This window comes from Venturia canescens, chromosome 11 (assembly GCF_019457755.1).
Source record: "Venturia canescens isolate UGA chromosome 11, ASM1945775v1, whole genome shotgun sequence".
In the NCBI taxonomy this organism is placed as follows: domain Eukaryota; kingdom Metazoa; phylum Arthropoda; class Insecta; order Hymenoptera; family Ichneumonidae; genus Venturia; species Venturia canescens.
The window spans coordinates 15,151,195-15,177,695 of NC_057431.1; the positions used below are offsets into that span (position 1 = coordinate 15,151,195).

Here is a 26,501-nt window from a genome sequence, read left to right on the forward strand (position 1 = left end):
GACTATGAATGTTTGGGTTTGAGCTCAGTTCGATGTTTGGGTTTGAGTAGGCATGCTTTTTTACCCACGTTTGGGTTGTAAACAATATAAATAAATACCTTGTGTGTAAGAGAAAATAAAAACCCGTCATAATCAACCGCGTTGACTATTCCGATTTTTAACCATCCTGATAGTTAACTCTAGCTTTCCCACTAGTCAACTTCAACTATTCCGATAGTCGACTCGATGTATTCCAATAGTTTACCGAATTCCATGGGGTTGCCTGTAATGCAGAACCGCCGACAGGTGCACGTTCGAGAATCTGCAGCTCTTTGAACGTGTTTGAAAATCTGCATTACCGACTGTTTAGGTTTGAGCACTCGGTTTGAATCACCATAGCGGCTGCAAGTAGGAACTCCCGACAGTTGGCCATCCTGATAGCTTCCAGCGGCTATCCCCCATCACACTTCGAAGCGGTCTCGCGAGTGTGCTTGGGTCTGTTTGGGAAAGCTGCCTTAATGACTGTTTGGGAAAACTGCCTTAAAGACTGTTTGGGAAACTGCCTTAACGACTGTTTGGGTTTGTTTGGATTTGTTTAGGTTTGTTTGGGTTTGAGCTCAATTCGATTACATGTTTGGGTTTGTTTGGGTTATAGCGGCCATTTTTCATTACCGACGGTTCGGGTTTGGGAGGCCATCTTTATTACCGACCGTTTGGGCTTGTTTGGGCCACAGCAGGGAATCTACTTTACCGACGGTCGGTAAGGTAGATTCCTACACGAGGCAGAACCGGCATAGCTCTACTACTTATTTTTATTTATGATTTTCAATTTTCGCGCGGAAACGCTAGCCGCCATGTTTTTTCCGATTGTTACATCACTCCGTCAGTAAACAATACAATTCCGAAAGACCAAGTAATAAGATTTGTAAAAATTATGAGTTATAGTGGTATATCATTGGTGTCTCGTGCCTGAATGCAATAATACAAGTGTAAAAACGCCATAAAAATTGTGGATTCATCGCCACCATCATCATATTTATCATTGGTAGATTTGTACTATCTGCTTTCATAAAACCGTTTTCCATAATGCGATTTTAATCAAATGAATGATAAAAGTCCACAAACGTGCATAATAAATTGTAAAATTTCAAAATAACACAGAGCGCGCAATAAGAATCTAGATTGTTTACTATCAGAGTGACGTCACGTTGGAATCCAATATGGCGGATGGCGTTTTCGACATTTGAAAAACAGTTTAAAAAAGACGATTTTTAAAATTGAATTATAAAATTTACATTGCATTTTCATGAATAAATATTGACGTTTCTCGTTTACTTTTTACGAAATCTATCATAATCATGCATTTTTATATATTTTCTTACATGGTGTGAAATACCCTATTGTTAGACTGCATAGCGTAATTGCATCACAAATGTATCGAATTTAGAAAACAATTCTCGCAATGCACAAACAACGGAATTAGTTTGATTAAATTCGATATATGTAATTTTTAATTGAATTTTGCCATTAATAACTGAACAACTTTTTTTTCTGAAACAAATAAGTATCAGAACTTGCATTTCTCCTAGAAATGAACAAAAAAATAATTGGGTTTTAGACAATCTACAGAAAAGCCAAAGCCCTCGGTTTATACCACGCTATCCGTACAACCGAGGAAGCAAAGACTTTTTTTTAAAAAGGTTTTGGCTTTAGCTTACTTGCCAGCCCATCTTATTGACAATAAATTCCGAGATCTTAAAAATGGTTTGTCGGCTTCGATGAAACGCCGTTTCAGCCAGTTTTGCGCTTATTACACCCGTTATTGGCTGGGGGTAGTTTCATCAGAGGGATTCAGCGTCTACGGACTCAGCCGTCGGACCAATAACATCATCGAATCTTACCACAGTCGACTGCGGCATCGGATGGAGACTCGTCCAGGTCCGCGGGATTTTGTGTGTAAGTATAACCTTTACTTGATTGAATGCAACTACATGCATGACACTCACATCTACGATAAAGGGATTAGACATGATTAATATTGATTATATTTTTTGTAACAGGTTAACTGCTGAAACTTCAAGTAGACGTGAAAGTCGACATCGCGCGTTTAAGGAACCACGTGCAAATCGGCAGGCATGCACGATATTCAACCGTTTTCAAACAGAAACAATTGATAAAAGGTAAGTCCCCATGGAAGCTTTTCCATTTTCGATACACAATACCAATGTTTATTAAAAGTATGATGCTCAGTATTTTGAAGGGTGCGTAAGACTCGAGCGCTCGCATCGTTTAAGGAGGGTAGCGACATTCGTCAAAATGATAAGAAATTGATCAAATTTGGTGATAATGTTCTTCAAGATCAAGTGCGAAGACACAATTTTTTTCAAAATTTTCTTCTGTTTAGTTATCGAGTAATTACGCATTAAAGCAGATTTCTTATGCCCGGAATGTATACCTATATATATGGAAACGCTATGCTTATACACGTGAACTTTAGTGATCAATTACTTGATAACTGTACAGAAGAAAAATCTTAAAAAATTTGTATTGTCAAATTTGGCACTAAAGAATATGTTCACCAAATTTTATTAAATTCTTATCATTTTGAAATTTGTAATGTATTTAACATGGTTTAGCATGGCAACATTGTATCGTCGCTATCCACCCTCCTTAAAGCGTTTATATGTGTTCGACTGGTACGTGCATGGTTCAAAATACAACCGCCGATCGGTAAAAATTTGCAGTGCCAAGTTGAATGGTATGTAAACGCTATAAACATCGGAATCGAACACACCCATATTATTCGATGTTGTTGGTATATTTGTATTTATAATTGAGCAATATTAGTAAAGATTTTCTCATTTCTGTAGCGTGGCGTGAACTCCATACGCTGGAAATCACTGTAGATGAATTCCTTGATAAGGCGGCTGCCTTATCAAGGCCGATCGTCATGGCTCAACAGAATGAGGCGGAAAATGATGAGAATAATGAAATGCAGGAACGTCCACCGACTAGACACTCAGGTACAATTGTTTGTTGAAGCAAACTCAAGCTAAAAAAGAATTCTTCAAAAACAATTCTTTCGAAATAATTCCAGACCCAGATTTCGAGCAAGAAATATTTGAAGACGATCCCCCTCGATGGCTTCTCGATAATGTTGTTGAACCATCACCAAATGGTAAATAACATGTATTGGTTCGATGAAATAAGAGATTTCTGAACATTCTAATATGATGCAGTTCTCGCTAATGGGACAGAATCCACTTGAATACATATAAAAACTAGAATAAAAGCTTAACATCAATTTATTTGCAGATTCTCCCGATGACGGTCTTGACGTTATCTCAAGTGACGGGTCTGCTATAGTTGAATTCTTCAATGAACAAGGTAGAGTGAAAATCTAAACCTAACGCTGTTGTAGAGATTAAGTCATTTCTATGAATAGTGAGAATCTTTTCTACTAAATGCTGATAGTAATTTTTTACCGTGCCATTTCCCTAGTTGTTTTTGAATTTTTTGTTTGACCAATAGTCTCATATGCAATTAGTCCGTAAACTTTTTTCTGTAGAAGACGATCCACCAGAGATGGAAATTCCTCATGACATCGAAAGACCGAGAACGGTCTCACTCGAGCTGAACAATATCGGTAATTTTTTTTTTATGAAAACAGAAGATCAGTTTTTTCCATGACTTCTTTGGTTCAATTAAATCGTATTCAAATTTTTGATAAGACCACCATTCAAAAGGATTCATTTTGATCATTTTTTTTAATATATCACGCTAGTTGATAGAATAAAATGGAGTCTCTTAAATTTATGCCCTATAGAAGAAGTCATGCAGACCGACGACGAATCGCGTCAACCTTCGTCGCTAGCAACAAACGGTTTGTTTTTAGTCGTTTTTATAACTATTATCAAAATATCCGTTCAATATGTAATTCAATATGTAACTACTTTCGTAATTTTTTTTCTTCGTATAAGATGACCAGCATTTGAGAATTGTGAACGATTTTGAAGGAGTAAGGGCAGAATCGCTTCAAAATAACTGTATCGGTAACAAATTTTTGTCTTTTACAATTTCAAAGCAACTCCTAGATCTAATTCTATTTTGATTTGGTGCAAAGAATTTTACAAAATTGTAGAATGCTACAATTGCTGGTGACCGTCATGCTGACATAATGCACTTGTATATAAGTCGAAAAAGTTTTCTTCGTGACTTTGTCGAAGCATCGAAATCATGCTCATATTTTTCAATATTACAACTTTCGAAAGAGTTAATTTTGAAAATTTCACATAATTGATAGCAAATACTAATTGGGTCTCATGATTTTTTTTCTCCGTAGAAGAAATCCTCGATGAAAGCTCGCATGGATCATTGTTATTTGTAAATAATGGTAATTTTTCACGATACTATTTTTATAAACATTATAGAGGTATTTGTCGATCTGCAATTTAATGTCTAATTTCTTTTAAACGCTTATTTTATCACAGAAAACGATCCGGAATCGAGAGATCTGAGGAATGTTGAAGGAACGACACCAGAAGCAACGTAGCCCGGTAATAACGGTAATTATTGTCAATTTATTGGAAAACATACAAAATTTTTCGATTAATGACTTAATTGATATCGATAATGCTTCAATCTAACAAGTTTTGGGATAATATTAATATGAATGTGATAACTCTAGGTTGGATTCGAAGACCAAGAAAGCCAAGAAAGCGAAGAAGAGGGAACAACACGAACCAACCTCCCTCTGTTCTTACAACTCAATCGACAGCTAATTCGCCAGAAGCGAAATAGGCGAAGAAAAGGTTAAATATAACATTGAAGAAAATTTATGATTTGGAGATTTAAAAATAACTGATAAAACTTTCAGAGATGAGAAAAAAAGCTATAGCGCAATAACGTAATGTAGCCAACGCTGAATCGGAGCAGCTCCAGGCTTGATTGATAGCAGCGGAGAATCGCCTGCAGAGCGTGGAAAATAATGGTAACAGTATCGTTGTTAATTGCTTTAGTATTAAATGAGTTGGACTGTGCGAAAAAAAGATCAATTAATTTTTCGATTAATCAATGTTTTCGATCGATTTTTGATTTGTCGGGATTTTTTATTTGGCTATGATACGGACTTATTTGAATTCTGCGCCACTTATTACGTCTGCTTCGTACCGGAATCTTACAATTTGAAAATACGATAAATATTAGCAGCTATTTCGGTTTTAAATATTTGCAATGTTATGTCTCAGAAAGGTGGTAATCATCTACTAACCTCGTCTTCATTATCTGTCATGTCATCACTCGGTACTATTTTAACCGATCGACGTTCACATGGCTCATGTTCCTTATCATCCGAGTTGGTAACCTGCCGTAATATGTAATCAATTTTTATTCTTACAGCCATTCTTTTTTGATCCTCTGTTTAATCAAAGTTACAATAACGATCGTCTATTTACCGGTAAAATTTCTTGAAAGATACTTAAAAGCTGGTTTTCCACAATGTGGCTCCTTTCTTTTTTATATTTGTCTATCTGCTTCTGAAATTTTAGTATAAACATTGAATGATATTTTTGGAATCAGTTTTATATTCGGTTGAGGCGGTGCAGCTGTTCGTTATTTTGTCATTCCGGTTGTGCCACAATGCTTCATTTCACGCATCGGATTAACTAACTGCCGGCCAGTTGGATTTCCTCCATATCATACCAGATAATTCACGCACTATGATCTCTCAGTTAGCAAGCATATTCGACGCCCAACGCTTTCCAATTTGATAATATTTTATACTACATGTTGTAACGTGATAAAATTGACCAAAACATGGATTGGCACGGTGAGAGAGGAAACGTCGGGTAACGACGGATAATTCCTCTCGAGATAAATGTTTCCGAGTCAAATGCGAGCGTTACTTCGTTTTAGTAATTTATTTTGAATATTTTATTTCACGTTGAGCGAGCGACAGCGAACGAGACGGAAAGGATAGCAGATGAGTCGAAACATCGTTGAAATTACCGCAAGGGAAGGCATAGGCTAGTCGTCAAGGTCAAAATTGTTATCGTCGTACGTCGAACTTTCGAGCAAGGGTCGCTAGCTCGAAGCCCTCACCTGGAGCTGTCTCACCTCGCGACGCGTCAACAAGCGTCGGGAATCATCGGAACATCTCGGCTGTCAATGGTCATCGTCCGTCGTCGATCGTTTAACCGAAATTCGGAATTAAGCGAATCGAAATAAAATCAAAACCTTCGAGAATAATCTAGATCCCGCGAGTAGGCGAAGGGTGGGGGGCTAGGACCCGAAAGTATAAGAACGCTGCCCTGTCGTTAAGGGAGGACTTCGTTTTCTGGAACACTACGTGACCTGACGTATTCTTTCGAGCCTTCGCCAACCCGTCAAGAATTCGACATCACCGGAATATTGGGGAGAACTCCGTGGTCTTTTCCGGAGTATTTCTTGACTAAAACCGTAGCGGTGAGCTGTCGTTTCGCTTTCTTTTTGTGATTTATTTTGTGAAATTTTGTATCGAAAAGAGCTCTAAAAATATTGTGAATGTTTCGATTTCGAGAGCGATATTGTTTCGGGGTAACGTTGGCTTTTGAGAAAAGTTGTGTAATCGTCTTGCCCGGTATAAGAGCTACCGTTTTCGCGTTATTTATTTCGAGAATTGCCGAGAGGAATTCGTCTTTCTTGTTCCGCGAAGTCCGTAGGTTAAGAGATCTGACAGAGGTTGTTTCATTAATTAAGACCTTCTGTTACCAATTATTGGATTGCAACCATCACTTCAATTTATTGTAAATCGAACATTTTCCGGAAATTACTTATCTGGAAAACTACCAAATATTTGTTTTCCCGTGTTTTCTAATCAGTTGTTTTTATTTAATAAATCATCCTGTGATCCCGGAATATTGTATCTGATGTGTGAATTACTTTTGTCTGTGTTTTGACCTCGCCCCTCTACCACTTCGTTGTTCCTACAGCTACGACCGGGAAAACCTTAAAATCTCTTTCTCGAGGAATTTCATCTAAAAATTTGTTCGAATAATTATCGAGCTGGTGCCCAGGGATTCTCGAGATTGAGGCGTTTGTGCGACTCACGGGAAAAGTCGTTACAAATTTTGGCGCCCAACGTGGGGCTAGCGTTGGCAAATCCCGAGTAATTTCGTGTTAAATAAATTTAGATTCATTCAAATCCTAAATTTCATAAATTCATAATTTCGTAAAATAATTCCGAATCGATAAAGTAAAATAGTTCTGTCATATGGTAACTGTCAGATTTCAAATAGTTTTATTGTGTCTGTTGTGTCTGTCGGTCACTTCGGATATTATTTCGCGCTTCAATATTCGACATAGTTCGAGATTCTTCGATATTTGTCGCTTGTGTTTTGGTTGTGTTTGTCTCGGTATTGTTGTGGCCTTGGTGCGCGCTCGTCGCCGACTCGAAAAAGGGCCGCGCGCTAGCGACACGCCTTGAGCATTTGGGGGAATATACGCCTTTGTTCGGGAGTGCGAGGACGATTAGTTATCGTTCCGCTCTCGTACTGTACAGTTCGCTCGCTAGAATAAGTGCCACCCATTCGTGTCGAGAGAATCGAGAAAGTATATAAGTAGTAAGGCTATACCAGTTCTAACTCAGGGATCTCAGGGGGGAGCGGGGACGGGGGAGCGCGGGGACCGTTGCGGGGCTGCATGGTATGTGGAGGGGGAAGGTTCTCGGACAGCGGGGGTGCGGCGGCACTTTGAAGAGACAGAAAATTTGGGACAAAGGTTTTTTTTCACCGCACCCTCCAATGACTGATTTATGTTTCCGGTATCAGATTGTATTGGACGAAATTTTGTGCTCTATCCAAAGATGATCTCAATTATCGGACTCCGTGACCTACGATGTTTGCATGTCACACTAATGACAAATTTATGTGTTTTGTGTTACATTTTTTTGTATTCTTGAGGTGGTGCAAGTTCCGACAAGATTTCTGTTTTCAAAACCAGTTTTAACCGATGGGCTCTTAGGGGGAGTGCGACAACGGGGAAGCGCATTGAGGGGGCTGCATGGTGTGTGGAGGTTCTCAGGGTAACAAAGAGGGGGAGAGGGGATGCAGTGGTCCTGTTTGCGGCATTGCATAGACAAAGTATATTTTCAGGAATAAAAAAAACTCGTGGATGCCCCCCCCCCCCCCCCCCCCCCTCGAATGACTGATTTATGTTTCCTGCGGAGTTTTAAGAAAAGTCAGTTGAGAAGAAAAGTGCTCTCAATTATTGGAATCCGTGACGGAGACCCCTAATGAGAAATTTATGTGTCCCATATTACATATTTTTACATTCGTGAGATGGTGATGAGATTTCTTTAAAAATGCACCTGCCCTTCCCTCTAACTTTTGACTTGAGAGATGTTTAGAAGAATGTTTTCCGAGAAAAAAAAAAATGTTCACATTGGACTAGAAATCTTTACAGAGATGCACTCGCTCAATGACAGATTTATGTGTCCGGTGTTGCACATTTTTAACCTACAGAGGCATTTCTCAAAAGGCGCAAGAAGGGATTTTTGAAGTCAACCGCACTTCCTCGATTAGATCCTGGGTACCACATTCGAGTTTCCAGAAAAGTCAAGATTTTTCCTCCCTCCTACTCATCCCCACCTCAGAAACGAAGAAACGCGTATATAAAATGAAACAATTTTGAGGAAGGTTCAGACTCTGTTGAGACGACGTAACAGTTACATTTCGTTCAGCGCATCATGTCTCTCACCGTCGACATCGCTACCGAGCAATTGCTGCGTATGCAAGCAACTCTCCTGCGGACGTTGGAGCAATTTTTGGTGTGGGAACACCAGTGTGATACCCTATCGTTGGAGGAGCAAGTTCGATCGAAACGACCGCGACTGGGATATCACCACTCGGTCACTTCGCAAATCTTGCGTCTCGAATGTTTGAAGCAGGCAACACGCCAACGCTTCATACATTGGGGCGGAGGATTAAATGATCATGGATTAACATGGCGTGAAATTGACAGCGCATTTGAAAATCGCTTGTCAACCGGTGCTGTGATTAATCGTGATCATATCGACCCACGAAAGTTTCTATTGGATGCGTATGAGCTTGTTGAAGAACAAGTGCAGGCTCATATTTGCAAATATAATAGTATAAAAGTGAACACTTCGTTTAACGGAGAGTTTATCGTGGGCGATAAGCGGGCAAATAAAAGTGTCAACACGGGAAATGTTGAACTTTTCACAACATCGGACTTGAGTGAGTGGTATCGGAAGCGAGTCGTGGAGCCGACTCTGAGATTGCTCGAGGAGTTCCAGGAGAGTGACAGTGGCTGGACATTAACATCAATAACAAATTTAACTGTGAACATCAACAAGTAGAACGCTTTGCGGGCGGGATGTCACGTTTCATTGGCGAAACGTATACAGTTGAAAAGAGCGGTGGTAAATGTGAAATCGGCGGATAATGCGTGTTTTGGATGGGCTATGACTGCTGCACTTTATCCAGCAGAAAAAAACAGCGATCGCACATCCTCTTACCCGCATTATTCAACTTCCAAGGCATCAACTTCCCTATGACGTTGGACCAGATCGGGAAATTTGAGAAGATGAATAATCTCTCAATCAATGTCTATAGCGAGAAGGAGGAAGTCATTCTACCAGTCCGCGTGAGCAAGGAGAAGAAAGAGCGACACTTCAACTTGCTTTACATCGAAGACGTGTCGGGATGTGGAATTGAACACTTCGCGTGGATCAAGAATTTATCCCGGCTCGTCAACTCACAGCTCAATTCTGATGGGCACAAGAAATACATCTGTGATCGGTAAGTATCAAGAGACGCGGTAGCGGCTCGACGCCAAGTATTAAAAGGAAAAACTGCAGTGCAAAAGAAAAGCCAGCGCGAGCCTTGCCGCTACTCTTATATACGCGAATATGCCGGTTTTATGACGTCACAGAATTTTCAAACGGCTCTCATAAACAAACCATTTTATCAAAGAACATGAAAATTGGTGTTGATTTTTTTTTCGATTTTTCCCTTTCCATTGGTCTTTGTTGCAAGTAAATCCGTCCAGTCCATCCTGAGATATGTAACGTTAGTGATTTAAAATCCATCATTTCGGGATTTTCATTTTCTTAGAGACAGAGGGGCGTAAGTTACGCTTGTTTACATTTGGACTTACGTCCTTTGCACGATTTCTTACTTTTGTCACACTATACGTCACGCACTACGCTGAACGCGGCTACCCCTTCTCCTTCTGCGTCGCCGAGCGAGAAAGACAGAGAATGGGCGCACAGCGGGGGGAATACCAGCTCCTGGTTTGCGCATAAAATATGTATATAATTATATAATATATATTTTGAATATTAATATTAATTAATAATAAAATATTATTATAATAAATATTTTATTATAATTAATATATAATATAATATATATATTATATTATACAATATATAATATAAAATGATAATAATATAATACAATAAAAAAATTAAATAATACGAATAACATTAAATAATAAATAATAAAAATGAAAAAAAATATAAAATTCTGGTCGACGCCGCTGGATTTTTCGAAGATGTCTAGGGCGATAGCTCATGGGTTTTGGAGGACTAGGTTTAGGTACATTCTATCGCGATTTTCGATTTCTAGGTGGACGACCCCATAGTTTTTTATGTCCAGATATATTCCTCCATGGCTTTCGTCGTCTAGGTATGTTTTTTCATGGTTTTCGAGGTCTGGGTCGACGGCTCCTTAGTTTTCGATGTCCAGGTATGTTTCTCCATGGTTTCCATGGTTTCGGATAATTCCTCCATGCATTTCGAAGTCTAGGTATATTCCTCCATGGTTTCTGATGTGCGAGTGTATTTCTCCATAGTTTTTCATGTCCACGTGTATTTCTCTATAGTTCTTGATCTCTAGGTATATCCTCTATGGTTTTCGCGATCGAGGCTGACGTCTCCACAGGTTTCGATGTCCAGGTATGTTTCTCTCGGGTTTTCGTGGTTGAGGATAATTCCTCCATGGGTTTCGATGTCTAGGTATATTCCTCCATGGTTTTCAATGTCTAGGCATGTTTCTTCATGGTTTTCGTGGTCTAGGATAATTCCTCCATGGGTTTTGATGTCTAGGTATATTCCTTCATGGTTTTCGATGTCTGGATATGTTCCTACATGGTTTTCGTGGTCCAGGTATATTCCTCCATGGTTTTCAATGTATGGATATGTTTCTCCATGGTTTTCGTGGTCTAGGTAGATTCTTCCATGGTTTTCGTGGTCTAGGTATGTTTCTTCATGGTTTTCGCAGTCGAGGTCGACGGCTACACAGTTTTCGATGTCCAGGTATGTTTCTCTCGGGTTTTCGTGGTCGAGAATAATTCCTCCATGGGTTTCGATGTCTAGGTATATTCCTCCATGGTTTTCAATGTCTAGGCATGTTTTATCATGGTTTTCGTGGTCTAGGTAGAACTCCTCCATGGTTTTCCTGGTTCAGGTATATTCCTCCAGGGTTTTCGATATCTAGATATGTTTCTCCATGGTTTTCGTGGACTAGGTAGATTGCTTCATGGTTTCCGTGGTCTAGGTATGTTTCTTCATGGTTTTCGCAGTCGAGGTCGACGGTTCCACAGTTTTCGATGTCCAGGTATGTTTCTCTCGGGTTTTCGTGGTCAAGGATAATTTCTCCATGGATTTCGATGTCTAGGTATATTCCTCCATGGTTTCTTATGTGCGAGTGTATTTCTCCATAGTTTTTCATGTCCACGTGTATTTCTCTATAGTTCTTGATGTCTAGGTATATTCCTTCATGGTTTTAAATGTCTAGACGTGTTCCTTCATGGTTTTCGTGGTCCAGGTATATTCCTCCATGGTTTTCGTGGTCTAGGTACATTCCTCCATGGTTTTCGTGGTCTAGATATGTTTCTTCATGGTTTTGGCAGTCGAGGTCGACGGCTCCACAGTTTTCGATGTCCAGGTATGTTTCTCTCGGGTATTCGTGGTCTAGGATAATTCCTCCATGGGTTGCGATGTCTAGATATATTCCTCCATGGTTTTCAATGTCTAGGCATGTTTCTTCATGGTTTTCATGGTCTAGGATAATTCCTCCATGGGTTTTGATGTCAAGGTATATTCCTTCATGGTTTTCGATGTCTGGATATGTTCCTACAAGGTTTTCGTGGTCCAGGTATATTCCTCCATGGTTTTCGATGTATGGATATGTTTCTCCATGGTTTTCGTGGTCTAGGTAGATTCTTCCATGGTTTTCGTGGTCTAGGTATGTTTCTTCATGGTCTTCGCAGTCGAGGTCGACGGCTCCACAGTTTTCAATGACCAAGTATGAAGGACCACGAAAACCATGTTCCTTCATCGTTTTCGTGGTCCAGGTATATCCTCCATGTTTTTCGTCGTCCAGGTATATTCCTCCATGGTTTTCAATGTCTAGGCATGTTTCATCATGGTTTTCGTGGTTCAGGTATATTCCTCCATGGTTTTCGATGGCTGGATATGTTTCTCCATGGTTTTCGTGGTCTAGGTAGATTCCTCCATGGTTTGCGTCGTCTAAGTATGTTTCTACATAGTTTTCTATGTCCAGGTGTATTATTCCATGATTTTTAATGTCTAGATATGACCCTCCATGGTTTTCGTTTTTTTTCATGGTTTTCGTGGGCGAGTTCGACGGCTCCATAGTTATCGATGTCTGGGTATGTTTCTCCATGGTTTTCGTGGTCTAAGTTGATGGTTCCACAGTTTTCGATGGCTAGGACTGAGTTCACATAGTTTTTGTTCTCTAGATATATTTCTTCATCATTTCCGTGACCTAGGTCGATGACTCCATACTTTTCGATGTCTAGGTATGTGTCTACATATTTTTCAATGTCTAGGTATATTCCTCCATGGTTTCGTATGTCCAGGTATATTTCTTCATAGTTTTCTTGTAGGTATGTTCCTTCATGGTTTTCGTGGTCCAGGTATATTCTGTCATGGCTTTTGATGTTAGGTCAACAATTCCATAGCTTTCGATGTTTGGTTATGGTTCTCCATGGTTTTCATGGTCTAGGTCAACGGCTCCATTGTTTTCGATGTCTACGTCGACAGCTCCATGGTTTTCGATGGCTAGGTATATTTCTCCATGGCTTTCGTCGTCCTGGTATGTTTTTTCATGCTTTTCGAGGTCTAGATTAACGGCTCCGTAGTTTTCAATGTCCAGGTATATTTTCCCATTGTTTTCGTGGACTAGGTTGACGACTTCATAGTTTTCACTATCCCGGTCGATAGCTCCATAGTTTCCGATGTTGAGGTGAATTTGTCCATGGTTCCCGATATGAAAGTCAACGGCTCCATAGTTTCCGATAATGTGGTGAGTTTTTCTAAGGTTTTCGATATCGAGGTCGTCGGCTCTATAGTTTTCGATGTCTAGTTTAGCGACTAGAGGGTTTTCGATGTCTAGGTGGATGCCTTCGTTTTTTTCAATATATATTCGACAATTTTATATTTCCCGATATTTAGGTAAACGGTGCAATGGTTTACGATATATTTCCTCATAGCTATCGATATTTAGATCTGCGATTTAATAGTTTACATTGACGAGGCAGGTGCAGACGTTACAAAAGACCATGAAAAAATATCACTGGACACCAATAACCATAAAGCTGTGGTCTTAGACATTGAATACCATGGAAACATCTCCTTGGACATTGCAAACCATTGACAGTATCCATGTCAACATGGAATCCATGAATGAGAAGAAGATAGTTTCAAAAATCATTTTTCCAAGTGAACAAGTGGAGCTTTTCAAAAAAAGGAATAGAAAATGAAAATATCATCCCATTGCATAGGAATTTCCCAATCTTTCATTGGAAAATTCGATTTGCTGAATGAATAATCAAAATCGTCACCATTATTGCTTGTAAAAGGTTTCAACTCACATGAACATAACCGCACAGTTTTCGTCCGTCTACATAGAAAAATTGGCTGTATCGATTGCTTTTGCCACATAGAGAAAAGCACTCAACTTGAAACAAATCGTTTTAAAAATTTTCGTCGAAGACGAGTAATGTATTTTTTTTCTTAAGTAAATATTGTCACGCCTCTAAAAAATAAGCTAAATCAGAAAAAAAAATAATTGACAAAGTAAAAAAAGAACGCCAATTATTAAAAGGTCGCGACCGTAGTTTCCAATAATTTTCTATATTTGCATTATCAATAACAAACTTTAAAATATAAAAAAAAAATGAGATCGTTTTCTGAAGTCGACAAATACAATGAATGAAATACGATTCCTATATAGTTGTCACGCCTCGCAAAAGAAGTGAAATCAGTAAATATTAAAACTTCAAAAAGTAAAAAAGGCACGCCAAGTATTAAAAGGTCGTGACCGTCGTTTTAAATGATTTTCTATATTCGCATTGTCAATAAATAAATTTTAAAAAATGTTTAACTGTGAAAAAATATGAGATCTATTGTAACATATACAGTGAATGAATTACGTTTCCTGTAGGAATTCTGAATTTTGGAAATAAAAAAAAATGAGATCATTTTCTAACGTAGCCAAGTACAGTGAATGAATTAAGGTTCTTGTGGAATTCATTCGTGTACACTTTTAGCCCTAATCCCTCATTTATTCAGAAAAATTTTCCAGCAAACGTCACAGAGCAACAAAGGTTTCTCGAATGATTCTGCAAGTATTAAGAGATTATCATCTGTTTTTATGCTAGCTCGGGTTATAAACTTAAAACAGTTTACGCGTACAAGTGCATGCATTGTATCTATACGATATACTAAACCCGTTGTGAATAAACACGATCATTATAATTTTTACCACAAATTTTCACTCTTTCGTTCATTTCATGCCTGCTCCTAAATTTTAGTAGCTCGAAAACACGCGTAGCGGGTGACGTCATAAAAGCGTACCGTTACAATTTGTATTATCAATAAAAAACTTCAAAATAGAAAAAAAAATGAGATCGTTTTCTGAAGTTGACAAATATAGTGAATGAAAGACGATTCCTATATAGTTGTCACGTCTCGCAAAAAGAAGTGAAATCAGTAAATATTAAAACTTCAAAAAGTAAAAAAGGCACGCCAAGTATTAAAAGGTCGTGACCGTCGTTTTAAATGATTTTCTATATTCGCATTGTCAATAAATAAATTTTAAAAAATGTTTAACTGTGAAAAAATATGAGATCTATTGTAACATATACAGTGAATGAATTACGTTTCCTGTAGGAATTCTGAATTTTGGAAATAAAAAAAAATGAGATCATTTTCTAACGTAGCCAAGTACAGTGAATGAATTAAGGTTCTTGTGGAATTCATTCGTGTACACTTTTAGCCCTAATCCCTCACTTATTCATAAAAATTTTCCAGCAAACGTCACAGAGCAACAAAGGTTTCTCGTATGATTCTGCAATTATTAAGAGATTATCATCTGTTTTTATGCTAGCACGGGTTATAAACTTAAAACAGTTTACGCGTACAAGTACATGCATTGTATCTATACGATGAACTGCACAAATTCCTTTTCAACATTACACACAAGCTTGGCGTGCATGGTTTTCAATCGGAAGCTCGGGAAGAGACAATTGTTTAAATTTATTGAAAACCATGCACGCCAAGCTTGTGTGTAATGTTGAAAATGAATTTGTGCAGTTCATCGTATAGATACAATGCATGTACTTGTACGCGTAAACTGTTTTAAGTTTATAACCCGTGCTAGCATAAAAACAGATGATAATCTCTTAATAATTGCAGAATCATTCGAGAAACCTTTGTTGCTCTGTGACGTTTGCTGGAAAATTTTTATGAATAAGTGAGGGATTAGGGCTAAAAGTGTACACGAATGAATTCCACAAGAACCTTAATTCATTCACTGTACTTGGCTACGTTAGAAAATGATCTCATTTTTTTTTATTTACAAAATTCAGAATTCCTACAGGAAACGTAATTCATTCACTGTATATGTTACAATAGATCTCATATTTTTTCACAGTTAAACATTTTTTAAAATTTATTTATTGACAATGCGAATATAGATTTAATATACAACTGTATACATTTCTTTACGATTATGATAATATACTGTAAATATTTGAAATTTTTTATTGTTATAGATGCCTTCATTACTTCCCAACCATTGATAAGCTGCAGTTCCATGAGATGGACTGTGGCGTTATCAACGATTGTGCCGTTCGACTACCAGCTGAGAACGACAAATGGTAGGAGTTTACCAATGCCAATCGGAAGGAGCGTCTCCCGTTCGTGGTATACGCCGACCTCGAATGCATCTTGGAGAAGACCAGCGCTGAAGAAAGGGAGAAAAATAAGAGCCAACATCATCGCGTCTTCAGCGTTGGATATTATGTAAAGTGCTCCTACGATGATTCGCTTTCGGGATACCACGAACGCCGAGGTGAGGACTGCGTGGAATGGTTCGTAGAAGAACTTAAACAATTAGCTTTGCGCGTAGAAAAGATTCTTCTTACGAACGTTCCGATAAAAGAATTGTCTCCGCAAGAGTGGAGGAAATTTCGGGAAGAAAAAGAGTGCCATATTTGTGAGAAACCTTTTGTCGAGGGTGACGAGCGTGTTCGCGATCATTGCCACCTGACAGGGCAATTCAGAGGTCCGGCTCATTCAAATTGTAATTTAAACTATCAGAATTCGTTTTTCATGCCAATAGTTTTCCACAATTTATCCGGTTATGATGCACATTTTATAATTAAAGAAGTAGCAACTGCGTTCGCGGGGAAAATCGACTTGCTCCCAATAACAAAAGAAAAGTACATCTCCTTCTCGAAAACGGTTCAAACAGGCAAAGACACGCGGAAAAATATAAAATTGCGTTTCATTGACTCGTTCAGATTTCTCAATACGAGCCTAGACAAATTAGCATCCTTTTTAACTGTAGATAAACTCGCGACGTTAAAGTCGCAATTCCAAGATGTAGACCATTTTCATTTATTAACACGGAAAGGTGTCTTCCCGTACGAGTATATTGACAGTGTTACGTCCTAGAGTCTACCCCCTCGTCGACGACTAACTACGACTTTCGAAATCAACCCCGAAACCCATACTATAGATATATAAATTTTATTGTGCACACTTACATATACATATACATACGCATACATACTGTGACGGTTTTTTATTTTTGACCGTCACTAAAGCATAGAGTATCGGAAGGAGAGCGCTCCCATAGCTCCTGCTCGATACTTCGGCCACACGATTATCTCACAGGGCTTGCTTAGGGCGATAGTTTGTTAATATGTTATTAATTTGCGTCTTGGAATATATTTTTTTCATGTGAGTGATCCCGGGAAAGATAGAGAGAGAGAGAGAGAAAGGACTTCGCATTCTGTTGTTGATACAAGGACGAGGCAACGGAAATCTCACGGAAGGCTCGAGAATATTCGAGTTGGAAAATATTCGTTTGGCATCGAGGACTTGGTTGTTTTTCCATCGTTACGCCAGGGCCGTCGTACCCGCCGGATTCTCCCGTCGACAATCATCGAACGGCGATCATCGCATCATTCTCGCGAGGTCCCGTAAATTATGCGAACTCCACGGTCCGTTTTCTTGCGTAAAAATATAATGGTCGAGCCAGGGGTAAAATGCATTGACATCGTGTGTAGCATTTCCCGATTTTCAAACTCATTCTGGGGCCCTGTCTAACGCTCGGACCAATTTTGTAATTGCGCCGGACCTGTCAATAATTTTCGGGAGTATTCGAAATTAGGAGAGGGGCGGGAGACAAAATCCTCGTTACGCGTAACGTTCTGGTTCTCGAAGAGATTCTCGTGAAGTATCGAGCAGAGAGGACGTGTCGCGAAAATGGGAAGAAACACCGTGAGTTCCTTCCTTTTCACTTTCTGGTCTGGTTGGTGGGCCCTCGAGCGTCTTTCCCGGGGCATATTTTTCGTGACCTTGTATAATTGAAAGAATTATCGTCCTTCTCTTGTGTTGAGAGAAATTTGGTCATGGTGACGACTCTGTCACGCGTTTCTTTGTCGGCTCTTTTGATTTTTGTTCCCGCGATCACCCGTTTAGTGTTTCGCGTTATTTAAAGTTAAATTTTGTGTCGAAGAGTAATCGTGGCCGTACTCGAGATCTCCAATTTTCGTGTTTCGTGTTTCCAAATTTCGCGTTTGGTAAATAATTGTTCCCGATTGACGTAAGTTGTTTCCCGGGTTGAAGGGTCGCGAAATTGTGTAATTGAGTGCGTGTGTGAGTGACTGGGTCGGGATGATCTGACGCGAACAACGTTCGATAGCTCGACCGAGTAACCGAATATCGGGGGCTCGGTATTGCGAATAAAACATCGATAATTTCGTTTTCATCTTAAAATTTATTTTCTCGACCGTGAGTAGATCCACGGAGAGAATAAATTCGAGCTCGGTTTAGAATGTAGAGGATGTAGGATCCCGACCAATTTTGCGTGTGAGCGTGCGAGAATTTTGAGTGTGTGAGTTCGCGATTCTTCCCCCGTGGTTCAGTAGAGTCGCGTGATCGTTATATTTTCGTTCTCCCGTGTTAAATCTTTCGATAAATTAAATTTGGGTAAATTCTTTTCTTGAGCGAAATAATGTAAATTTGTTTGCGACTGGAATTTATCCCGAGCGTGCATATTTCTGTTGTCATTTTTCTTATAATTTCCGACTTTAAGATTAAATTTGTTATTATTATTTCCAAACGTAATTTTTGTGTTTTAATTATTCTCGAGGTCACCCCGCCCATCCCGCTGATCAAGCTGGTCAACTTTACGTCTCTCTCTCTTTGCCGTCGAGTCGCTTTGCGACTGGCGCCCAACTTTAAAATTTCCATCTTAGATTTTGTTTAAAATCGACGGGAAAGAGAGCCAGACTTTTGTGGCATTTTTCGGGGCTTGGAAAAATACGTCACAATACATATACATACATACATATACTTGTACGCACAGAGATGTGCACGCTCTTCGAGTTCGAACCGGCGAAGACACTTGAGAGTGGCCGCTATTGAATTCGTAAACGAAAGGGAAGGAAAGAGATATGCCTACTCGCTATTTAGCCCCGTGGTAACAAGAGCACCACGTGGCTCACCGCCGCGCTCGCATCCGTTGAGAATATCCGATACACAACGGCTCGCGAGATGAAGTCATCACAATTTCTTTCTCACGCGAGCGGAGAAGTGTTTTGCTGATCACCCTTATCAGCAAAAGTCTCCAGACGATATCCGATAGCTTCATCCGGTGCTGGCGCGATCTCACGAGCGCGGTACGACCCCCTGAAAAAATTAACTCTCGTATACTTACGATAATCAGTTTCGGTAATAGCCCATTTACGAAATATCCGCTCCACGAATTCCTACCTGCAATATTCGGTCCCCCGTACCGCGGTCGTGGATACCGTCGAGGGCCACGCCCGCAAACCTGTACGCTCGAGATCCGTACATAGAAAATTGTAACCAGCTAGACCTACACTCGATCGTCAAACATTTTCACTCGCTTCATCTCTTTAGAACTCGGAAGGTCATCATCCCGCAACAATCAGCTGTCAAATCAACGACCAATTAACCAAGGTTAGTTGATCGTTGATATTCCAATAAACGAACATGGTACGCGCCGTAATTATAAAAAGAGTAAAAATAAGGGTAATCGATGGATAACTAATTCCTATTATATATCCAACGATTTCAACGGGAATACAGGCGTATTTCTCCATAACGCAAGATAAAAAAATTAAGCGAGCGAAAGACTACAATCTATAGAAAAAGTAAAGTATATGGAGCGCAACATTGTACCTACGCTCGAGAAGTCACTCCCGAAGACGGCCGCTTATCTGAAGGAATCGTATTACACCCTCGAGTCGCGCGACGCACGTATGTGCGCGCGTATGTGTCAACCATGGCCAAAACTGCTTAGTTGCAATCACGTCATTTTTTCTCTCTCTCGGGGTGCCTTCTCGGGGTGTTTATTTAAGAGCGCAAGATTGTAACGCTCTCAGTTCTCGATCTCTCATCAGTCGACTGCGTCTCTCAATCCGAGGAGGACCTTTGTAAAACGTCGCAAGGCTAAAATCGTCACTTTTTCTGTAAACCATTTGTTAACCCTTTACGGAGATACTTCCGTGCTCATTTTTATTCACAATAAACTACAAGTGTGCACATCATATTCCGCATCACTCATAATCATTTTCGGCTCCTTCGCGTTTATCGGTAAATACTCTTTATTTATTTCCGCCGTCGATTTCCAACATTTTTCTTCCGGGTTTTACCGCAAATTTCCAAAAACCGGTTACCCGTTAAATCCTTTGGTTCGTGAATTCATCAGCAGTTCTCTTTTGGTTCTTGACAATTTTTTTGGGGTTCATCATCTGCTCTCAACCACTTGCGCTGTTACGATAAGCGCGGGTAATCCTGATTTCTGCCTTCCGTGCCTTACTATTCGGCACGTCGGTACAGGAAACCCTCTCATCCCTCGCAACCACTGCGCCTACCAAATCGGCGCGTATTGCGACCCCTTATTCTTCGCCCTCCGCGCCTTGTAAAATCGGCACGGAGCGTAGAATTCCTTCCACCACCTACAGTGAGCAGATCCTGATCCCCGCGAAAATTGTTAAGATGTTCGAGTACCATGCCTAAGCGCCGGGCCGGCAGGGCGTTCCAAGTTCGCAAGGCGAAAGCCCTCCTGTACCAGGCCCAGAGTCAGAGAACCGGCAACGAAAATACACCGAGCAGCCGTATTGTGATAACCAGTCGCGGTTCACCCTCCGCGTCGATTAGTGTTGTGTCCGTCACCACCGGTCTTCCAACCCCGGCAACCGTCACCGATTCGGGCGAGCTTTCGGACGTGTCGACAGACTCCGCACCGTCAACACCTGGCGGATCCACCTACGTGGTACGCCACATCTCTTTCACGAATTTTCCAAAGAACGCACCGGTCGCGGTGGTAAGCCCGACCCCTCGCCCCGCCGTCGCCGCTACAGCTGAACCGCCTACACCACCGGCACCGATCGTACCTGCAGGCGTCGAGACGGTAACCCTCGACTAGGGGTGAGTAAAATAACGGTATTCCCCCCTTTTTTTTACTTTTTTCTCTTTCATTTTACTCGTTCGTTCCCCGAATCACCTACGATTATTTCGCGTACACGGGTTCTTCTCCTAAGAGGGAAGATCTCCCCCTCTTAAAGGTAAGGATCCAACATAGACTTACACGTCGGTCCCCGTGAACTTCTCCGATAAATCCGGGAATTCAACCACCCGACGTAACAACAGTTTCGAAAAGTTGGATGAAACGGAGCTTCCACCGCGGGAAGCATTTTACAGCTCTTTAACTGATTCAACAGTTTCCGAGAAGGAGTATGCACATGCGAAAAATGTGTGGGAACGATTTTCAACGCGAACGCTCGGCGAATACGGCGATTTATACTTGAAGACTGACGTATTACTATTAGCCGATATCTTTGAGAATTTTCACGATACTTGCCTGAAAAGTTATGGTCTTGACCCTGCGTTTTACTACACTCTCCCCGGATATACCTGGGATGCCATGATGAAATATACAAAAGTAAAGTTTGAATTGCTCACAGACATCGACATGGTATTGTTCGTGGAGAGAGGTATCCGAGGTGGTCTTAGTCAATGCTCCAAAAGACATGCCCGTGCCAATAACAAGTACATGAACTCGTATGACCCATCTATTCCATCGTCATACTTGATGTATTTTGATGTGAACAATTTGTATGGTTGGGCAATGAGTCAACCACTGCCGTATGCAGATTTCGAATGGATTGAAGACCTTGCCAACTTCAACATCGAGTCTCATCCATTTGAATCTGAAATTGGCTATATTCTTGAGGTTGAACTGGAATATCCGAAACACTTGCACGATGCACATAGTGATTTGCCATTTTGTCCAACGCATGACAAACCTCCGGGCGCGAAGCAAGAGAAGCTTCTTGCCACGGTGAATGCGAAAAAACGATATGTCATCCACTATCGTGCATTGCAGCAGTGTTTGAAACATGGTTTGACAATCACTAAAATTCATAGAGTCTTGAAGTTTAAGCAATCTTCCTGGCTCAAAACATACATTGATTTGAATGCACAGTTTCGTACACGTGCGAAAAATGATTTTGAAAAAAATCTGTTCAAATTAATGAATAATGCCGTGTTTGGAAAAACCATGGAGGATGTTCGTAGTCACGTCCAAATTGAACTGTTAACGGAATGGGCAGGTCGATACGGAGCAGAGGCTATGATTGCTAAACCTAACTTTCACAGTCGAAGTATTTTTGCGGAAAATTTAATCGCTGTAGAGTTGCGAAATCTACAAGTCAAATTCAATAAACCGATATATGTTGGCATGTCTATTTTAGATATTTCAAAAACTTGTTTATATGAATCCCATCACGAGTTCATGATGCCGTCGTATCAAAATAAATGTAAAGTCATGTATACGGATACTGATAGTTTAATTTACCACATTGAATGTGAAGATGTGTACGAGGACATGAAATGTAATCTCAACAAATATGACACCAGTGACTATCCCCATGACAACGTTTATGGTATACCGCTAGTCAACAAAAAGGTCCCAGGTCTCATGAAAGATGAGAACAATGGGGCCATAATGACCGAATTCGTTGGACTTAGATCGAAGATGTATGCGACGCGAGTTGAGGGTGAGAACGATGTTAAAAAAGCAAAAGGAGTAAAAAGTAATGTTGTGGCGAGGACCATAACATTCGAAGATTACGTGAAATGTCTCAATGAGCAGATCGAAATGAAGCGTTCTCAATCTTCAATTCGCTCGACATTACACAATGTCTATACCATCACGGAGACAAAAATTGCTCTAAGTCCACACGATGACAAGCGGTATGTTATACCTGGAACGGTAGACACGTTACCATGGGGCCATTACAATATTCCCGAATTTCCAGAAGCTATTGTTGTGTCCGCGAAGACCGTCGCGAAGGGACGAGTTATCAAGGACGAGTATTTAAGCGATTTAGGCCAAAAGAGCTGAACTCCAACTCGATACTTTTACAACAAGTTAACAATAAGTTTATTTAAGAAGTTACAAATTCGAGGTTTTATTGCCTCGAGACCGATCGTTACAATTCTCGTCAAAGACTGTCGAATTTTGGTTAGTTGGTAAATTTATAGACTTGGGGGTTTTTCCCCCTCTCGCGACAATATGGCGTGATATTCTTTCTCGAAGTTTCGGTGATGACATCGAGGGTCGATGCGCTCGTTCGGGAACGTCGATATTTCGCCGTCGATGCATTTATGCTGAGAACGCTTAATTTATATACTCTTTATTTTAGGAGTGCGATGTACGGGCATAACATCCCTCCCCCCTTCGGGAGACGAAATTCATTTCGGCTACTTTTTCGCACGGAATAAAATAATTAAATTTGAATCATTTCGTAGTTATGTTTGTTTTCTAGTTCCTTTTTTCTAGTTCCCTGTTTAATGTAAGTTTTTTTTTTTTTTTTTTGAGGTTACAATGAGCCATTTTTGTTTGCGTTTTTCGATTTTGCTTTTCTGATGACAATTTTGTCGTTAGTAGATTCAGATGCGAGTTCTTCTATAATTTTTGGTCTTGCCACGAAAGTCGGGGCTAGTTCGATATCATTAGTTTGTTGTATTAATCGAATTCGTTGACAATGTTTAGCTTTGAAAATTGTTAATATGATGATTATTAAAATGATCATAGTCATGCTAGTGGCACTTATAGAATAATTTCCGATTATGTGATAGGGATGTGCCCAAATATTTGGTTCTTCATCTAGTTTTTTCTTAAGGATTTCGATTCTTTCTCCTAATGCGTTCGTTTCTAGTGGATTGATAAATACTTTTGATGGTACGCTGTAATTGAAAATAGGGTGATTAGCGTTTACCATTCCGATTGCGTTCGTTAAGTTATATAATGGTACATATGTTATAAATTCATTTTGTCGCAGTTCATTTAAAGAAAAAAATTGAAAATTAATTGATGTGGCGGAATGTTTAAATCAATAGCGATGCGGAACGAGCGAGGATGGCTTTCTTCGCTGAGAACCAGCGTATCGATGGGCGGCTGATGTTTGATGAGTTGATTGAGTGCGAGGGGCGCTAGTAAATGAGACGGACTTGTGTTTTAACCAATTTTCAAGGAGGTGGAACACCTCATTTATTAACAATGTTATTATTGTGATCAGTTCGATCGGTTACAATTAGGCTTTCTCGCCACAGTAGAGGAGGGAGAGTTTTGGTGACTCGCCACCTCGATCCTTCCAAGGAGATGGCTGGAATGGGACAGGGCGGAGAGCCGATCTCTTCCTCGTCGAGCGGTGTTAGCGGCTCTGGCCCCGGCAGTTCTGGGGCTCGAGCTGGAGCTCTGGCTGCTGCTGGAGAGGGCTCCCACTCACTATCGGAGCTGAGGTCCGCTTGGATCCCTCTGTGTACTCTGCAAGCCGGCCTGGTTTGCGTGCTGGTCGAGGTACACTCTCGAGGAGAGTCAGGCAGAGGCGACAGGCAGGGAAGCGTTCCTCCGTACGATGGTGACGTCCAGCGGCGCTGACGGTCGTCGTATTTGTGCAGCGTCGCTCTTGGAGGGTGAGTGAGGCGATACTTTAGTCCAGTGATCGGAACTAGTTTCCACGCTGGAGGAGCGGTCTCGAGTGGTGAGGCTGCCGTCGTGGATGGCGATGCTAGCATGAGCTAGGCAAAGGTTAGTCTCTTGGAACGATACTATAAGTATTGTAGCCCAGAGAGGGTTCGAATTTGATCCGATGCTAGGTTCGAGCCGTGCCGTATTTATTCTTTCCAGAGGAACTTAGGGCTGACGCGAATCTGATTGCTGAAGCGCCATCCTTCGGCGGCTCATTGAACTGAGCGAGAATCCTCGAGCTGAGCAGCCGCGTAGCGGGGATCGAGGGAACCTTGGCGATCGCGCGCGCGCGCTAGATCGCGAGAGAGCTGGGAGAGCGATTGAGTCGGGAGGTGCCGCCCCGAATCGTGGATCGCGCGAACCTCGTGGCTCACTCGTCGGTATCTCCCTCTCTCTCGGCGGCGCAGTGTATTATGAACACGGAACATTTTCCGTCCAAAGCCAGTAATCCTGTATTGTGGATTATTTCGTGTGTCGTAGATTTATTTTTACAATCGATTCTAATATTTTCGGGTTTTGGGGCTACGAATAGCCATCTACCTTCTTTTCTAGTGCGATTATTAATGTTTTTTCCGATTTTTACAATTCATTGATTACGTGACAATTTTTCGGGATTATTTCCTAAATAAATCGCTATTTTGCATGATGTATTATCGCTTATTGTTTGCAGTGATTGCTTAGGTTTGTAATAATAGATGTTGTGAACTTTTTTCGCATTGTTTAAATCTTCTTCAGTTATTATTAAATACGTTCTTTTGTAATTATCCACAATTATTATTTTGGAAATGGTTACTATAAATTGGAATTGTTTTTCATTAATTTTTGTTGTTAGTGGATAGACTTTGTTGACTTTCAATATTTTTAAATAATAATAATTATTATTAATTTTTTCGTTCGGATTATAATTTATTTATTTATTTCGTGTTATTATACACGTTCCGTATTATTCGTTTCGTTCTGTTTGTTATTTTTGTATTTATTTTCGTATTTTTTTGTATATTTAATTTCTTTCTTCATATTTCAATTTTATATATTTGTTCTTCTATCGTTCTTGTACATTCTCTTTTGTTTATTTGCTGTAATACCGGCAAGGCTCACTGCGATCGGCTAAAGGGTAACGTAGGGCTTGATCCGCTCTACGTGAACTCGAACAGTTTTGCGTCCCTTGCCGATGCTGTAGTTTACCGGTGAATCTTTACTTTTGATTTCAAACGGTCCTGTCCATTTTGGTGTTAATTTTGCTGATCTGCCTCGACGAACTGTTGGGTCGAGCAGCAGTACTTTATCGCCAACGCGGTATTCGGTGTTTTTTGCTGTTTCCCATTGTTTTTCCGCTATTTTCTCCTTTTTTTCCATTAATTTTTCTCTCGCGACTTGCCACGTCGCCCGGAGTCGTTCTCGAAGTTCGGCTGCATAGTCGTCGTACGAGTATGTGGTTCTCGGCGGCTCTTTGAGTGCAGTCGGTAAAACAGGTTTTTGACCATACCTCAATTGATACGGGGTGAATCCTGTAGATGAGTGAGGTGTTGTATTGTACGTATACATGGCGTATGGTAGCCATAAATCCCAATCCCTTTGATCCTCTTGAACGAAATGTTTTAAATATTCTGCCAGAGTGCGATGGGATCTTTCCAATGCTCCGTTTGATTGCGGATGATATGCGGTTGTTTGAATTTTCTTGATGCGTAATAATTTGCACGTTTCCTTAAAAACGTCGCTCAGAAAATTCGTTCCTTGATCGGAAAGAATGGTTTGAGGAGGTCCATGTTGGCAAATGATCCGAGTGGTTAATGCCCTTGCTACTTCTTGTGCCTCCTGATTTTCCAATGGAATTGCTTCAGAAAATTTTGTTAATAAACATTGTGCTGTTAGAATATATTTATTTCTCCGGTCGGTTTCGGGTAGAGGTCCTACTAT

At 40.4% G+C, this 26,501-nt stretch overlaps 1 protein-coding gene across 2 annotated transcripts; it reads left to right on the forward strand.

Moving 5' to 3' along the window:
- The first annotated feature begins 1,452 nt into the window (after nucleotides 1-1,452).
- LOC122418121 (uncharacterized) lies at nucleotides 1,453-16,520 on the forward strand. 2 transcript variants are annotated; one of them, XM_043432173.1, is made up of 13 exons: nucleotides 1,453-1,935; nucleotides 2,040-2,159; nucleotides 2,850-3,002; nucleotides 3,077-3,157; nucleotides 3,295-3,366; nucleotides 3,548-3,625; nucleotides 3,806-3,862; nucleotides 3,960-4,031; nucleotides 4,322-4,372; nucleotides 4,470-4,544; nucleotides 4,667-4,790; nucleotides 4,856-4,969; nucleotides 5,188-6,854. In XM_043432173.1, the coding sequence occupies exons 3-10, from the start codon at nucleotides 2,930-2,932 to the stop codon at nucleotides 4,529-4,531; spliced, it is 546 nt and encodes a 181-aa protein (XP_043288108.1). In that variant the 5' UTR covers nucleotides 1,453-1,935; nucleotides 2,040-2,159; nucleotides 2,850-2,929; the 3' UTR covers nucleotides 4,532-4,544; nucleotides 4,667-4,790; nucleotides 4,856-4,969; nucleotides 5,188-6,854. The 2 variants fall into 2 exon arrangements, with proteins under 2 accessions (XP_043288108.1, XP_043288109.1); XM_043432174.1 differs by lacking the exons at nucleotides 1,453-1,935; nucleotides 2,040-2,159; nucleotides 2,850-3,002; ... (8 more) ...; nucleotides 4,856-4,969; nucleotides 5,188-6,854 and adding exons at nucleotides 9,343-9,776; nucleotides 16,063-16,520.
- The last annotated feature ends 9,981 nt before the right edge of the window (nucleotides 16,521-26,501 follow it).

What these genes read in the sequence shown, in the direction of transcription:
- LOC122418121 (XM_043432173.1), top strand. Translation starts at nt 2,930, where the DNA reads ATGGCTCAACAGAATGAGGCGGAAAATGATGAGAATAATGAAATGCAG. An exon ending in TTCGTCGCTAGCAACAAACG is followed by an intron (nt 3,863 to 3,959) that starts GTTTGTTTTTAG and finishes TCTTCGTATAAG; the next exon opens with ATGACCAGCATTTGAGAATT. An exon ending in ATTGTTATTTGTAAATAATG is followed by an intron (nt 4,373 to 4,469) that starts GTAATTTTTCAC and finishes ATTTTATCACAG; the next exon opens with AAAACGATCCGGAATCGAGA.